At 67.9% G+C, this 17,242-nt stretch overlaps 1 protein-coding gene across 1 annotated transcript in view; it reads right to left on the bottom strand.

The window, feature by feature from the left end:
• The window catches only part of EFNA3 (ephrin A3), a 22,964-nt gene extending 6,061 nt beyond the window's left edge, over positions 1 to 16,903 (bottom strand). The window contains exons 1-4 of the mRNA XM_077841329.1: positions 16,788 to 16,903; positions 814 to 1,103; positions 364 to 429; positions 55 to 132 (exon numbers count right to left, since the gene is read on the bottom strand). Coding sequence (XP_077697455.1) covers positions 55 to 132; positions 364 to 429; positions 814 to 1,103; positions 16,788 to 16,903 — 550 coding nt within the window. The remainder of the gene's footprint in view (positions 1 to 54; positions 133 to 363; positions 430 to 813; positions 1,104 to 16,787) is intronic.
• Between the last annotated feature and the right edge of the window lie 339 nt (positions 16,904 to 17,242).

The following is a 17,242-nucleotide window of genomic DNA, read 5'->3' on the forward strand; positions in this document are numbered from 1 at the left end:
GCTCTGGGGGGCAATGCCCCGTGCTGTCCCGCTGCGCTGGTGCCCTGCACTCACCCAAGTCCTCAATCTTCACCTCAGGCCCCATGGTGAACTGCGGGAGGGTGGGCACCGACTTCTCCCCGGAGTGCGAGGCTGCAGGCAGGAGAGAGAGGAGAAGGGTCACAGCCCAGGGGGACACCCCGGGAGCTTTCAGGGGCCCACCCCCAGCCCCTACACTAACGAGCCAGGGGAGCCGCTGCCCCTGGGGCCGCCCCCGCTCCCGAAACCCCCTCCCAGGAGCCCCTGCTGGGCACGGACGCGCTGCCCCTTCACCCGCCCCCACCCCCTGGGCATTCGCACACACACGTGCAAGGCTGTACTCACTGGAGGCACAGCACACAAACACCTTCATCTTCAGACAGGCCCGGCGGTGATTGTGCGTCGGGGTTGCTGCAAGAGAACGCGGAGCCCTGAGATCACACCTGCTCCCCCACCCCGAGGGCCCCCCCACCAGCCAGGGCAGGGGGCTGCTGCCCCCAGGGGGAGCCTGGCAGGGCTTTAGGGAGGCTGCTGGGGTGCCACGGGGCCACACCGCAGCCGCGGATTCGCTCCCACCCTCGCGGGCCGCGAGACGCCCCCCTCAGATCCCGCCCCCCGGCGCCCTGGGGCTGCAGGCCGAGGCTGGGCAGGGAGCGCTGAGCAGCATGCGGAGCCTGTTGCTTTGCAGAGGCAGCTCTGGGCTTGCGGCTGCCCAGGGGGGACCCCTGCCCTGTGGGCTGCAGGCCGCCCCGGCCCCCCCGCCCCCCGCCCGGGCCCGGGCCCGGCCCCACGTACAGACGTAGTAGTACTCCTGGCCGGCGTGGAACTCGTAGCCCAGCGAGAAGGCACTGTAGCGCTGGAACTTCTCGGAGAACTTGATGGGGCTGTGGGGCGCGTGGGGGCGGTTGCACTCCCAGCGCTTGAAGCCCCGGCTGGCGTTGCAGGCGCGGTAGCCCTCCGCGTTCACCATGTAGAGCACGTACTGCTCCGTCCTGCGCGCGGGCACCGAGTCGTTGTAGTGCGGGCAGTAGATGTCCAGGTAGTCGTTGACGTTCACCTGCACCGTGTAGCCCTCCCGGTGCAGGCTGGGGGGAGAGCGCCAGCGTCAGGGGGGGCAGGACCCCTCAGGACCCCCGCCCTGCCATACTGCCCCCCAGGGCCCCTGGCCTCGCTTCCAGGTGCGCCGCCCTGGGCCCTGCCCCACACCTGCAGGGAAGGGACCCTCAGCCGCATCCCTGTGCCCCCCGCCGTCCGTACGAACCACCTCCGCCCAGACAGACCTCAGACAGGGGCAGCGACCCAGCTGGGAACTGCAGCTGCCCAGAGCCCTGGCTTTGCACAAGGCCCCAGGGGTTTCTCCCTGGCCAGGGCTTCGCCCTTCCCGTGTCCAGGCCTGGCCACAGGGCAGGGTGGAGGGGGGGGGCCTGCATGGGGGCCATTTTCCCAGCTGCCACTGGAGGCAGCACCGATCCTCACATTCATGGAGCTGAGAAACGCCCCCCCAGCACCCCGCAAGCAAAGGGGGGGCAGCGGCTCAGGCACCTGCCTGCCCCTCCAGACACTGGAGTGCGGCGCGGGGGGGGGGGGTGGTGGTTCCGGGCCCTGCCACACGCCACGGCTCAGAGAAAGGATTTTTCACCCTGTTCCAGCTAATCCCGTTACTGTGTTAATCCCGTAAAGGGTGGCCCTGCGGGAGCCTCATTTACATCGATTACAGCGGCAATCCCCTCAGATCCACTCAGGAGAGACTCCGGCACTCCTAATCCAGGCCTGACTGAAACCCCGGCCGGTGATAATCCTCCCAGCCAACCCGCTGACCTGCCACAGGCGCTGCGAGGTGCTGGCTCCGCACACCGACGGGAGCCATGGCACTGGGCTCAGGCCACGATCCCGCTCCCTGCTCTGGGCTGAGCGGGGGCCAGACGGCTGGAACCCTGCAGTCCCGGCTGCAGCGCATGCTGGCTGAGTCCCGGCAGGAGCCTGGGAGCGCGGCCAATGGGGCCGAGGGCTGGTTCATTTACACCATGGCCCTGACTGCCCTGGGGCCCATCTGGGGACACCGGAGCGTTTGCTGCTTGCCTCCCCCTGCCCCCCACCCGCTCACTCCCATCCCGCGCTCTGTCCCGGCTGCATCCAAGTCCCAAACAGAGCCAGGCCGTGCAACGGAATTTCAAATCCCCCTGTCACGGCTCCACATATCTCTGACAGGCACTGACCCCCCAGTACACGGCAATCTGCTCCTGCAGGCTGGCGCATGGCCGGGCACCACCCGGCCCAGCTGAGAGTAGGGGCTGCCAGAAATGGGGCAAGAAGGATAGAGGGGACCGAGTCCACAAAGCCCAGCTCCTGGGGGGCACAGATCCCCCCATCCTCAATGCTGCCCCACGGAGCAGGGCCCTGCTCCAGGGCTTGGATCGCTGGTGAGGCTTCCTGGCCAGGCGAGGAGATGCTGGCACAACCCCCATGCTCTCCCCATTCCAAGCAGCTCCTTCGCGTCCTGCCCAGGCTATGCCCCCCGGTACCGCCAGAATTACGTCTCATCCCACCCAGCACCGGGCCCCCGCCAGCTCACAGGGACTCTGACCATCGGCCCAAGCCGGTGTCTAGCTCAGGGCAGCTCCTGGGTTCTTCACCACCCTGGCGTGGGATCGCTCTAGCCCTGGCTCTTATCGCAGCGCCTCCCACTCTGTCTCTGTCGCCCTGCTAGCGAGATGGCTGGAAAGGAACGGGAATATTCTAGGCAGCACTGGGCACAAAGCAGGGTGTGTCCAGCCGGCCAGCGTCTAGCCGTGTGTCCCTGCTCTGCACATGCAAGCAGGGGGCCAGGCTGGCTGTTCCTGGAGGTGTTGCCAGGTGGCGTGCCCAGCATATGGTCAGAGCCCTACCCTTGGTTCACCCATTGTGTCCCCACCCCTCCATTCCCTGCTCCTGCTGCTCCCCGGGCGCACGGGGCAGAGAGGAGTGGGACACCGGAGCTGTCAATCTGGCTGCTGCAAACAGTCCCCAGGTCCCTGCAAGCCTCCCCCTCCGCCCTCCCACTTCGTCCCAGGAGCCACGGTGCATCCACCGCCTACCCCACGCGGAGCCGTGCAGGGCCAGGGCTCCCCATTCCCCAGCTCCGCTCTGCCCTGCCATGGAGACGGGGGTGCAGGGCTTTGCTCAGCCTGGACGGCCAGCCCCGCTGCACACGCTTCCAGCCCCTCTCACTTCACTCTCCTCCCGCGGCCAAGGCCTGCCATCTGGAGGCGCAGGCTGGCTGCAGGCAGGGCACCGAGCCCAGCAGCACCCAGGGGTTCCACGCTTCTGCCAGCCCCTGCCCAGGTCCCCGTGCCCCACTGAGAGATGGGGAGAACCCTCCACGCAGCTTGGCCAGCGACAGGGACATGCACGCAGGCCCCTAGCAGCTCAAACAAAAGGGGCTGAACCTCCATACCCCATGCCCAGCTGGCACAGGGGCAGTGGCTCCCAAACACCCCTCATGCTCCTTCTTCTCTGCCCCCCCCAACAGACCAGCTGCCTCTGGCCCTGGCAGAACTGCCCTCACCCCCTTGATCCCCAGGGCGACCCACCCTGCTGCCCTCTCTGGCGCTTGTCAGCCCTGTATCACAGTGCCAGGGTCTGGCGCTTCGCAATGGACATCAGGGCATGTCCCCACCTCGAACCGCCAGCTCACCCCCTCCCAGGAACACCCGGGCCAAGCCCGCCTGGAGCCCTTCTCCATGCTCTGAAGGCACATCCCATCACAGAACAATGCATTAGAATGGGAAAAGGTGCAGAGAAGGGCCACAAAAAACCATCAGGGGGATGGAACAGCTTCCGTATGAGCAGAGATTAAATCTGGGTTGGTTCATCTTGGAAAAGAGCCGACTAAGGGGGATATGACAGAGGGCTGTAAATCACGACTGGTGTGGGGAAAGCGAAGAGGGAAGTGTTATTTACCCCTTCGCCTAACATGAGAACCAGGGGTCATCCAATGAAATGAACAGGCAGCAGGTTTAAAACACACAAGGAAGTACTTCACACAACGCACCTGCGGAACTCATTGCCAGGGGATGTTGTGTAGGCCTAAAGTACAACTCGGTTCAGAAAAGACTGGACAAGTTCCTGGAGGAGAATGAATGGCTGTTAGCCAAGACAGTCAGGGACGCACCCCCATGCTCTGGGAGTCCCTCAACTTGGGACTGCCAGAGGCTGGGACTGGACGACAAGGGATGGATCACTGGATAATGCCCTGTTCTGTTCACTCCTGGGAACCATCTGGCACCGGCCGCTGTCAGAGACAGAACCCGGAGTTAGCTGGACCCAGGATGGCCGTTATCTCATCTCCCTGAGCCCGTGAAGGGAGTGGGGAAGAAAGTCTCTCTGAGCAGCAATGCCAAGTGCCAAACAGATGGCTCCATCCCCTGCAATCCCTGCCCATCTCTGCTCCCCGAAACCCAGCATGCTGGATGCTGACTGCTATGGAGTGGCCTAGCTGGGAGCCACGCCCCATGGGCTGCACAGCCCGGAGCTGGGGCCTGACACCCCGAGACGGGCACCAGGCTGGATCCCCTCCCCCATCCCAGATCTCATGCGGGCCCCAAGCCACTACAGATGTAAGGGGGCAGATGGTGAACACCCCCCCAGCACAGGAGGCGTTAGGAGAACCCAGGAGTCCTGTGTGTTCAGTAGCAAGCCATGGCCTGTGGAGGCCAGATTCATGCCAACATCGCTGGATGGGTGCCCTGCCCCAGACACACCGGAGCTCCGGGGAGACACAGTGACCCAGCTGTACCCCCCTCCAACTTCCCAAGCAACGGCCCCCCCCGTCATCGATCACCCATCTCCCCTAGCTCCCATGGCAGTGCCTGGTTACCCTGGGGTCTCCCCTCCGGGACTCAGGCAGATCCCCCCGTCCCCAGCAGAAGCGGCTCATTCCAGGGAAGGTGGCCAGCAGGGGGCACTGCGGCAGGCAGCAGTTATCGGGCAGGGGGGACCAGGGGGGCTTCGGCTTACCCGGTGCGACCCCATCTGGCCCAGCAGCGGGGCAGTCCCTAGCGAAGCGATAGGGACCAGGGGGCGGCTGGGTAGCAGGAGCAGGGCCTGGCCCTGTGAACGCCACACAGTGCAAAGACCCCACAGCCCCGCCCGCACACTGCCTGTACAACCCTGCCAGTCCCCACTGAGCGAGGGCCCGAAGCCAGGCGGATGGGTAATTCCTCCCCCAGCGCCAGCCAGCCAGCGAGGTGACGCCCCAGCGTGGAGCCAGAGACCTTTCAAGTGCTGCCTTTGATGTGGTGTGAAAGGAGAGAAAAAGGCTCGTTATTAAAGAAACAGCCCCGAGCCCGGAGCAAATCGTGTCATTAACTCCGCGTGGGACCCGGGGCAGCAGGCAGGAGCCCAACTGACCGGCCGGGGGTCCTGCTGGATCAGCCCCCTGGGCTGACACCACCCGGCTCACGGAGCCCCGCTCCCCACAGGGTTCACTGCATGTCTTGGCTGGCGGCCCCCAGAGCCCAGGGCCCCTGCCTGGCCCCCGCCGTGGAACAAGCCCCCAGGGCCCCACAGCCCAGGACGGAGCCACTGTGAGCGGGAACAGCCGCCTTCATCTTGGGCTGCCCCGGGAGGATGGCACCACACCAGCCCAGCCTCTCCCACAGGGGCCCATTAGAGCCAGCTCCTGATAAACAGCCTCGTTAAGGAGCCCCTCCGCTAGCCCCTGGAGGGGGAGGGGGCATTTCCCGGGTGCTGAGGCTGCTGGAGAGACGGGCTGCCAGGCGTGGGGGGGCGGGCGTCCCACTGGCTCCGTGCTGACAACCCGCTATGGTGCACCGGCGCGAGGCTGGGGAGCTTCCAAGCGCCCCGGCACGGCGTGGTCCTCCCCGTGGGCAAGCCCCTCACAGGGCTGGGGAGTGTCCGCTGGGGTTCAATGGGGCAGCAAGGGTGAGAGCTCCTGCACACAACGGAGGCACTGGGATCTCCCCCCACTCCCACAGCACCCCCTGCTGGGAGTGGCTGGGATCGCCCCCTGCAGCCAGCACGCCCCCCCGTTCCCCACAGCGCCCCCTGCTGGGAAGGGCTCGGCTAGCCCAGCCGGAATCTCCCCCTGCCCCACGTTCTAGGTCAGTCTTTTGGCGCTGAGTGGCTCACACTAAGCTGCTGTTTCTGCTGGGGGCACGGACTAGGGGGCACGTCACGCTCCCCGCCAGCACCCGGCCTGGGACCACATTCGGCGACGCATCCCGGGCACGTTGCACAGACGCTGAGAAGCTGCTGCTGCCCCAGCCACCGTCTGCCCCCACGAACGCAGCAGCCCCAGCTGGGCTCCGACTCCACAGCCCTACGTCCCTGGAACCACAGGTCCCACCAGGGGACTCGCCCCCCTCCCGCACTGGTCCATCTCCCCGCGCCCTGAGCCCCAGCAGGCGAGTGGCCAGAAGCAGAACCAGCTGGTCGGGAATCTGGGACGAGCAGGCTCTGTGAGCTGCCCCAGCAGCGGCGAGCTCTCCCCTACTTGCTCTCAGACTTTGCACCCACAGCACGACTGGGGAGCGCATGGGACAGACAGACACACTCAGCAAGAGCCTGGCCCAGCCCTGGCAGCCAAGGGCCTAGGGTGCCCCAATCCGAGAAGGCAGCTTCCACAGGCTCCACTTTCAGCCCCATCCTGCTCCGGCTCCTGGCCTGGTGTGGAATTTATGGGTGTGGAATTTACGGGATTAAGGTGCCCCGGCCCCTTCCCACACAGAACCCCCACCCTCGGGGCGGGCAGCCCCAGACACTGCACGAACCACGGCTGCCATTCCAGGGCCTGCCCCCCAGGCCATGATCGACCTTGGCCGACCGTCCCCGGGAGGCCCCGGCTGCAGGCAGCGCGGGCTCTGCCAGCTCCCAGAGCGTGGCTCCCACAGGGTTAAGCGCAGGAGCGGAATGGGCTGCATCCCTTCTGCACGGCTGCGTTTCTAGACCAGAGCTTTGCGAGGCAGCGGCGCCCTCCGTCACCATCGGAGCCGGGCAGGTGGATTCCCCTGGTGGACCCTTCCCGGCCCGGCCCCGACAGGACACTGGCTACCCAGCAAGCCGCAGCCTGGCGGCTGCTCCGCTCCCATCCGCCGCGATCAACGCGGGCTGAGGACTGCACGCTGGCTAACGCATGGTGCAGCGCAGGGCTCCCCGCAGCCGGGCCACCCCAGCGGGACCAGCCCGGGCACCGGGCCAGCCCCACGCACCCCGCTGGCCCTGGCGTCTCATCCCGGTGGCGGCTACTCACTGAAGCCAAGGAGCAGCAGCACAGCTAGGAGGGGGCCTGGGTGGCACAGGAGACCCCGGGCGCCCCCCTCTCACAGGGCCCAGCTCAGGCCCCTTGGAGACACCGGGCGGCCCCTCCCCAGCCAGGCGGCCCCTTTGTCCGGCCCTGGGAGCCGGGCCCTGCCGCTGCAGCCAGGGCTCATCGATTGGCTGGTGAACAAAGACGTGCCACTGATTTCCGTGCCCCTTTCAGCCGTGTCCTGCGGCAGCCAGAGGCAAAGCCGCAGCGACCGACAGGGCCAGGTGAAGCCGGCAGCGGCCAGACAGCCGGAGAGACACCCCGCCCCGGGGAGCGCCGCCCAGACCGTCGCCAGCAGCCCGCCCCGCCCTGGCCGCGGGAGCAGCCCCCCCAGACAGCCCTCTGCCCACACACCCGGGGCAGGCAGAGCCCCACACGTGCACGGTGCTCCAGACACGCTGTGCGTGCAACACGCGTTGTCACCGCAGAGCCGTGCACATGCAGAGCCCCCCGCGAGCGCACGGACACGCTCCTGGCCCATCTGCAAGTCACACGCCCCGCGCATTCACACCATGAATGGCGAGGCCCCCCCGGGGCCCCCGCCCCCGGCCGCCACAGCCCAGGCTTCCCCGACACTTGGCCGAGGTGCTGGGGGTGGGGGGTCAAGGCTGGGTGTGAAGAGAGCAGCGCCGCCCGCCCACCCAGCTCCCCAGAGCCCACCGGTTCCCCCAGCTCCCCGCACCTCCACCCCCACGGCCCTACAATCCTTTTAATCGCTGGTAAAGCCCAAACCTTCCCGGCTTCGCTAACAAGATCAATGAGCTTTTTAATTGGGTTTTAATTAAACGATCAATCCACAGGCAGCGACTCAATTACTGGCCTGGACAGGAGCAAGCGGATCCACCCCGGCACCGCGTGCCCCTCCACAACCCGCCCCACGCCCATGGCACCCTGGCACCGCGTGCCCCTCCACAACCCGCCCCATGCCCATGGCACCCCGGCACCACGTGCCCCTCCACAACCCGCCCCACGCCCATGGCACCCTGGCACCACATGCCCCCTCCACAACCCGCCCCACGCCCATGGCACCCCGGCACCGCGTGCCCCTCCACAACCCGCCCCACGCCCATGGCACCCCGGCACCGCGTGCCCCTCCACAACCCGCCCCACGCCCATGGCACCCCAGCACCGCGTGCCCCTCCACAACCCGCCCCACGCCCATGGCACCCCGGCACCGCGTGCCCCTCCACAACCCGCCCCACGCCCATGGCACCCCGGCACCACGTGCCCCTCCACAACCCGCCCCACGCCCATGGCACCCTGGCACCACGTGCCCCCTCCACAACCCGCCCCACGGCCATGGCACCCTGGCACCGCACGCCCCTCCACAACCCGCCCCACGGCCATGGCACCCTGGCACCGCGTGCCCCTCCACAACACGCCCCACGCCCATGGCACCCCGGCACCGCGTGCCCCTCCACAACCCGCCCCACGCCCATGGCACCCTGGCACCGCGTGCCCCTCCACAACACGCCCCATGGCCATGGCACCCTGGCACCACGTGCCCCTCCACAACACGCCCCATGGCCATGGCACCCCGGCACCACGTGCCCCCTCCACAACCCGCCCCATGGCCATGGCACCCTGGCACCACGTGCCCCTCCACAACACGCCCCATGGCCATGGCACTCTGGCATCACATGCCCCTTCACAAGCCCCATGGCCATGGCACCCTGGCACCGCATGCCCCCTTCACAACACACCCCATGGCCATGGCATCCTGGCACCGCACGCCCCCTTCACAATCTGCCCCATGCCCATAGCACCCTGGCACTGCGCACTCTCTCCCAAGCAGCCCCATGCCTATGGCACCCTAGCACGACTTGCCCCCTTGCAACCCACCCCACACCCATGGCACTCTGGCACAGGCGCCCTTGCAACCTGCCCATGGCATCCTGGCACAGTGCGCCCCCTCGCAACCCACCCCATGCCCACAGCATCCTGGCACCATGTGCCCCCTCACGGCTTGCCCCACGCCCACTGCACCCAGCCAAACGAGGCAAGGACGTCCCTCCCAGGTGTGACACCAGCCCCCTCCCCACCAGCAGCACAGGCCCCTCCCCACCAGCCCCAAGCATAAGATGCCCCCAACCCCAGGGGTCATCAGCCTGCAGCCTGCCCTGGTCTCGGACCCCACCCCCTGCCATGCAGCAGCATCCTTCTCCCCCCACCAAGCCCTGCAAACATGCCGTGACTCACTGGGCACTTTCGGTGAACACCCTTAACCCCAGGGGCACCAGCTCCTCCCAGAGCCTGGCACCCAGCACACCCCCACTCCCGCCTGTCAGGCCAGGCGGCGCCAGAGCAGCCAGGGCCCCACGGCCCCTGGATCCGGCCACGGGAGGGAGCACTCAGGCTGCCTCAGGAAGGGATCTGTGCCCCACAGGGATGCCAGCATAAGGCTGCTCAGAGCTGCCCACTACGCCAAGCGCCGTTCGGTCCTCTCCAAGTTGTGGGAGCCCGGGAAGGGAAAGGAGCCTGGCTCCATGCCGGAGCTGCCCTGAGTCAAGGACCGAGCCACACCCACCGTGCGTGGGATCCCAGGGATGGGCCGCGCGGCCAGGCCGGGCAAGGTAATTACAGGCTGTAACGTGGAAATCACCACCCGCCCCTGCCTGGGGCTGCACAGCAGCGCCCCACAGCCCCCCTCCCCGCTGGAGCGTACCCCACAGCCAGTGCCCCCCTGCTAGAACGTGCCCCACAGCCAGCCCCCACACCACTAGAGTCCTCCCCTGCCGCACTGGAGCATGCCCCACAGCCAGCACCTCACAGCATCCCACTGGAGTTTTCCCCACAGCCCCCCCCCCCGACTGGAGCACGCCCCACAGCCCCCCCACTCCCCCTGCTGGAGCGCGCCCTACAGCCCCCCCCACTGGCGGACATCCCACAGCCATCTCCTCACAGGCTTCCCCCACTAGAGTGTGCCCCACAGCCCCCCCTCCCCTGCTGGAGCATACCCCACATCCAGTACCCCGCCCCACAGGACCCGCGGCTGGGAACAGCCACCCCACAGCCAGGACACTCTGCTGCCCAGCAGGTCCTCTCCTGACAGCTCCCCCCAACAGCCAGCACCCCCACCCAACTCCCCACTGGGAAAGGCCAACCCTGGAGTAGCCAGGAGCTCCCCCCATAGCTGTCCCCACACCCCTTGGTGCTACACAGGGCAGTGATCTGTGGCGCTGGGTTGGAGTACAGGGCAGGCCGGTGCTCAGGAAGGGGCAGAGGGTCTCTCACTCCAGCCAGGGGGTGCAGCAGCCCCCTGGCACCCGTAGTTCCCCCCTAGGGCCACAGGGGTCCCTGTGATGCAGGGTGCATGGCCAGCCACTGTGACGGTAACTCTGGCTGCCTGCCCGCGCCCCTCCACCGGGAAGGGATCCGCTCACTGGCCCTTCCCCAGCGCCTGCCCTCCACCGCTGGGACGGTCTCCAGCTGGAGCCACTGGCCAACCCAGTCTGCTGGGGGCTCAGGCTGGAGGATGCTTTGCACCTTCATTGGACCCAGGAGTCCCCTGACCCCACGTCCTCCTCCAAGCTGGGGAATAGAACCCAGGAGTCCTGGCTCCCGGGTCACTGGTCTGACCCACGAGCTCCATTTCCCAGTAGAGGAGCCCCCCTGCCCCCAGCGGGCACAGTGCTGCCAGGGGGCTAGCGGGGAGCACAGCCCCCTCCCACCCCCAGGGCAGAGAGGCTGCTGCTCTCAAGGGCTCTCTCCGGGTCTCCCTCGCTCGCTCCCGTTGCCTTCAGCACAGAACCAGCCAGAGAGAAGATGCCTTGAACCGCTGCTGGGGGGCTGCACACAAGGCCCAAGCCCTCCCCCGCCCCCCCTGCCTGGCAGGACTCCACAACCAGCCTCCTGCTCAGCTCAGGCCACCCGACACTTGGATGCCCAGGGTCACGTGTCTGCCCCCTGGCCCTGCGCAGCTAGATCCCCATCCCCCGTTCTCACATGGGCCTCGGGATGGCGGGATCGACACCCGCCATGCACTGCTGCCTCCCAGCACTGGGTGCGTCTGCCCAGGGCACCATGCAGATGGGGGAGGGGAGGAGTCTGCCCAGGGCACCATGCAGATGGGGGAGCGGTCACTGCAGGGGTACAAACAGCCCAGACAGACAGACACGGGCAGGAGAGGCTGCTTTGCTGTCAGGGGGCTCCACGCAGCCGGCTGGGGTGGGGAGCCCCAGGGACCCGGCTGCACAGGGAGATGGGGACAGTCCCTGCCTGCACCAGACCTCCCCCCGAGTGGCCGTTTGGGGTGAGCTTGGTTCCCCTCCCGCAAGGGGGTGAAATGATGGAAATATTGGGGGGGTGCAGACGGGCTGTCCACTGACTCCCCTGAGCCCTGTCTGTGGGGCGGATGCAGCCACGTCTGGCAGCCTAGACAAGGGGAGACTAAAGCTTGGCTCTGGGGCTGGCCCAGCCCTGCTCTCAGGAGCACCCTGGAGCAGAGGGACCCCCAGTCCTGCACAGCACCCACTCCAGGACAGCTGCCTTGGACGCAGGCTGCCTGTGCTCCCGCTGCGGGGCGGGGCTGGGAGAGCCCCACAGCGACCCCCCAAGCAAGTATGGGGCAGGCAGGGGCTGCACCCAGGGGAGGAGAGGGGTGTGTCCCAATGGCCAGAGCCAGGGGTGCCAGGAGGTGAGAGAGACAGCAACTCGGCTGACCCAGACGCACCCGGGGAAGCCTCTGGGCTCTGGGCATGCCATGTACTCCTAGCTAGGGCACCCCCCAGCCTGCTGGGGCAGTGCCCCCCTTCTCCTGGCAGCACAGCTTGTCCCCTTCCCAGAACCCCACAGGCCTGCCCCCAACGGCCACCTTTGCCCCATTGCTCTGCCTATGACAGCACCACACCCCACTCCCCCACACACGCCTGCGGCAGGGAGCGAGGCTGACAGATGGGCCCAATGGTCCGGGGCCCTTGACAAGAAAACGGGGCAGGCTGGGGGGGGGGGGTGGGTGAGCAGCCTGCAGATTCAGGAAGGGCTATCACTCGGAGGAGCTAGGACACACCAGGGAGGTGCTGACCAGCAGCCAAGGAGATGCAGGGCAGGCATCAGGCTCGAAGGCGAATTATGCTCTGGAGCAGGGAGGCTGGGGACACCTCCCCAACCCCCAGACAAAGCCCTGCCAGGGATGCTCCAGGTTTCCGTGGCCCTGCTCAGCGCGGAAGCTGCACTCAATGGCCTTTTGGGGTCCTCTAGGACACCAGCAAGAGAGACAGCCACCCTTATGTGCCAGAGCCCGCCATCCCCGCATCGCAAACCCTGGGAACCCACTCCCCCGGCTCAGCCCCAGCCCACAGCACTGGGGTTCCTGTGTCCTGAGAGATGCCTCCCCCAGCCCAGCCCCCCAGTGGCTGGAATCCCCACACCCCAATATTTGTGTCTAGCATGCGCTGCCCCCCTCGGCTGGCTGGGGCTCGGCCTTTAGTCCCCAGGGGCTCCCATTACACTCTCCAGTTCATCCAGCTCCATCTGGTGCCTGCTCGGGGCCTGGGGGGGGGGGTGTCTGCTCCCTGCACTGGGATCGAGCCCCCCACGGTCTGGCCGCTCGCAGGGTTCAGCTGCGTTTATCCCCTGCCTGGCCCTGACCACTGCCCCCGGGAGCATACACCTGCCTTGGCCAGAGACGGAGCCCCCAGGCAGCCGCACCCCGCTCCCCACGTGGCAGAGCCGGGTCCGACCCAGCCGCTGCGTGACGCGCAGCTCTTCCCCACTGCTCTGCACCAGGGACCCCAGAAACGCTGCAAAAGGAGGAGCCCCCAGGAGCCAACTCCACCCCCCACGATGGGTTCAACCCCCAGCAGAGGCAACAGGGTGGGAACCTGTGTCCGCGAGGACCGGGCTGGCATGATGGCCGGGGGGGGGGGGCAGGGGTGCGCTTCCCCCCTCCCCCGCAAGGCCTTCCCTCCATACTCGGGAGTGGCCCCACAGCTTCCAGGCTCGTTCTGCACCTGCAGTCACAGCCTGCCCAGCACTGCGCCTCTGCGCGGGGAGGGTGGGGGACAGACAAGCCAAACCCTGTCGCGGGGTCCCCAGCGTTGTTTGCTAAGGCTCTGAGGCGGCTGGGGGGAAGTGCAGTGAGGAGTCAGCCCCTCTCCCTTGGGGGCTCTGAGGGGTGGGCCCTTGAGTTGGGCAGCCCCAGCAGAGGGACCAGGCAGAGCAGAGCCCGCCCTGCCCAGGAGCCGAGAGCAGCTGGATTCTGGCTTGGCCACTCCTGGACCTGGATCCAGCGGGTGAGCAGAGGAGAGGGCTGTAGGCGCCCAGCGGGGTATGAGCAATTGGTCCCGCTGAGAGCGGGCGTGGTCAGGACCCGAAGGGAGCAGCTGATGCCCCGGGGGCCTGAGATGCTGCTGAGGACGGGGGCAGGGCAGGGCATTGGATGCTGAAGCTGATAACCCCCTCGTGCCCCTGTGGAGGGAGACACTCCAGCCTGGGGGGCAGGGGGAGGAGCAGAGGGAGTAACCCCCCCACCCCCCAAAAGGACACATAAACACAGCTGCTGGTGATCTGAAAAGCCAGGAGCCTCGGGATGGGATGAGTGCTGCATTCGGGGAGTCACACCCCACAGCTCACCCCCTCGGCAACCCGGGACGCAGGAGCCGCGGCAGCCCTGGTGCGCCAGGACCAGGGGGCTGGAAGGATAGCAGGGCACCAGCTGCGGCTGGCACGCTCCCCTGGAAGGAGGGGCTTGCAGGCCCCCAAGGAGCTGATCCCACCAGAGGTGCCAGGGTTTGTGCACTGCAGCCCAGGCAGCCAAACGCCCCCCATTATTTCTCTCTAATCCTGATGCTTTGCCGCACAGTGGTAACCAAGCCCAACCGGCTGCACTGCCTGGCCATAAATATCAGTGCTTCAACACGCCCAGGGATGGGCCTGCCGCAGCCACCCCAGCCTGGGAGCTGGCTCCTGTCGTGCCCCACGCTGCGTCCTATGGGGTGCAGGTGTTGAGAGAGAGGGGCTGACCAGCTCGCTTTGGGGTTCCTTCCTCCCCCTCCCCTGGGGCTCGGAGGGGCGGAAGGACCAGCGCTCTCTCTCCTGGCAGGCATGTCATCACCGAGGTGGACAGCCCAGATCCCTCCAGCCCGGGCAGCTGAGAGACAGGGAGAAACCCACGGGCACAGCCCCACCGAGGATGCCCCAGGCTGAGCCTGTCACAGCAAGGGAACTTCCAGGGACACCGGACGGGCAGAGCTGGGAAATCTGGTGCTGGGCGCCCTGGCATTAGCCCCGGGGCTGGCTCACGGGGGCCTGGCTAAGGGAGGGGCTAGCGGGAAGGTCCCTGTGAAAGGCGCCCGTGCCGGTGTGAGCCAGCCACTTCGCCATTGTGCTGCTCCTCAGCTCTGCACGTCTCACACACACGCGCAATTTATGGGGCCTGCGCTTCCGCCTCACGACACAATCTGAATGGGAAGGGAAGGCGCTACCCAGGGAACGCTCCCTCCTCGGACAAAGAGACACAGAGAGCGGGGGAGCGCCAGACAGACGGGGGGGGGCACCCCCAGAACCGGCACAGCAGAGAGACGTTCCGGCTGGACCCGGATCCCTCTCCCGTTCATTGTCGATTCCCCCTGCAAAGGGAACCAGGATGGCGGAGGGTGCGTTTCGCTAAGAGCCAGTGTCCCCTCCTGCCCCCACCAGTGCAGAGCAAGGTGGCTGGGTCTGTGCACCTCCAGCCCCTTCCCTGGCCAGGCTGGTGGGACACCCCCAAACGCCCAGCCAGCCTGTGCCCATTTCACACCTCCATCAAAGCCCCCGCTGCACTGCCCATCCCTGCACCACTGGGCCTGGATTAGCCACTGGCTCTACCATGGGAGTGCTGGACCCGGGCTTTCCCTGTTGCAACCTGCCAGCTGCCCACCAGCCCCGAGCGACAGGGCGTGAACCATACGGCGGGGGGGGGGGTTTGCTTCGCTCCTGGCCATCGATCAGCTGGGCTCCCTGAAGCTCCGAACACACCAACAATTGTCAGATCTTCACTTACAAACCCTATTGACTGTTCTGAAGCGCTGGCTTCGTGATCTCTCCAGCCGCCCGGGCCGCCTGCACCCCGCCCCACAGAGCCACGTCTGGGGGACAGGGCAGCAGGGCCCCAGGAGTCGAGCCTAAAGGTCACCTGTGCAGGGCAGAGGGAAGCAGCCAGCCTCAGCACAGCCCAGAGCAGCTGAGAGTGGGGGCGGCCCCCAGGCCCCATTCCAGCAGCTGGTGTCTGCGGACAGCTTGCTTCCAGGGTCTCGCCCTAGTGGTGTTGCCTACGCTGCCCAGGGGCCACGCCAGCAGCCCTGTGGAGGCCAGGACCCCTCCAGTGCCCTGCCCGGCCCGCAGGGCAAACAGGCCAGTGGGCACCCCGGCCCCTTCCCAGGCCGCCTGCAGCCAGTGGGTGTCGCCCCCCGCGCCCGCCCCAGACAGTCAGGGAGCGAGACGCCTTGTCTGTGCGCACAGGGGGCAGGCGGCCGGCCACGGGTGCAGAGACTCCCCCAGGCAGGCGTGGGCTGGCGCGTGGCTTTGACTCACCTGCGGGATCCACGCAGCCCAGCCTCGCGGGGCATGTTCAGACAGGGCCATCCATGCTAGGCAGGGCTCAGTGACAGCCCAGCGGAGGGGACCCCCGGCCCTGGGCTCTATCCCAGCCAGGGGAACGGCTCCGGACAGGTCCACCCAGCACGGCCAGAGCCAGGGGGCAGCGAATCCAGCCCCAGCTCACCCCTGGGAAGCGAGGCCGTTTAGTGACACCCCGCGCTCCCCAGACACCGCGGATGCTCCGGGCCCTCTGGCACCAGCTCCCCAGACACCTTCCGTTTGCAATAAACACCCCCCCCCCCCCGCCCCCGAGCACCGCGGAGAACAGGCGGCGACTAAACCCACGGGCGCCGCCGGGGCCCCTCCTCCCGCCCGCGGGGGGCGCCCCAGACCAGCCCCCCACGCCCCCTGCCCGGACAGTTCAGCCCTGCAATGGGCAGAACGTCGAGGCCCGGGTGGGGGACACAAGCCCATAGCCTCGGGGGAGCGGGGGGGGCTTAGCACAGCTCGCCCCGGCGCTGGGCGCGCCACGCACCGTGCCCGGGCGCTGCGGGGCCGCCTCCTGCCTCTCCGCGCACGGCCCCCGGCCCCTCGCACCCCCACCACCCCGGGCTCCGGCCCCTTCATAGGAGGGAGGGGGGCAGTATTAAGAGCAACGGGGGGGAGGGGAGGCAGGGCAGGGGCCAGCCAGGGACAGGGGGCGACTCCGGACACCCCGAGGCTTCCCCCCAGCCCGACGGCTCCCCCCATCCTGCTACCAGCTCCACCGGAGGGGGGTCCTGGAGTCCCCCGGCGTGCCCAACAGCCAGTCCCCAAATACACGCGCCCCCAAGAGCCGCCACCCCCCAGCGCACGGACCCCAGCAACGCCCTCGGAGCAGGACCCTTCCAGCGCGGCCCTCGCAGCCGCCCCCAGAGCCCCGCGCGCCCCGGCCCCCGGGACTCACTGCGGGTTGGAGCTGTTCCAGTGCACGGCGTGCCGGTTGCAGACGGTCCCCGCCGGCCCCTGGCTGAGGAGGAGCAGCGGGAGCAGAGACAGGAGCGCGGCCAGGCGAGCAGCCATCCTGCCCCTGCAGCGGCGCTCAACCCCCGCCTGCTCCGCGGAGCCCAGCGCGACCCAATGCACGGAACCGAGCCGGAGCCGCCAGCTCGCGAGCCCCGCGCCGAGCTCCGCCCCCCTGCGCGCTCCCGGGCCCGCCCCTTCCCTGCGCGCTCCCGTGGCGCGTTCACGGGGGGGCCCCAGCGCGCGCTGGTCTGTGCTGCCCCCTCCCCCCTAGAGCGGGGCGCCTTCTTCACACAGTTCTGCCTTCTCCCCCGCCCATGGGGCGCCCCTTGGGACGGAGCCTGAGGGCCTGGCTCAGCGCCCCGGGGGTGCCAGGGGGCCATGACCTGAGCCGGGCTG

Source organism: Eretmochelys imbricata, chromosome 24 (assembly GCF_965152235.1).
Source record: "Eretmochelys imbricata isolate rEreImb1 chromosome 24, rEreImb1.hap1, whole genome shotgun sequence".
NCBI lineage: Eukaryota > Metazoa > Chordata > Testudines > Cheloniidae > Eretmochelys > Eretmochelys imbricata.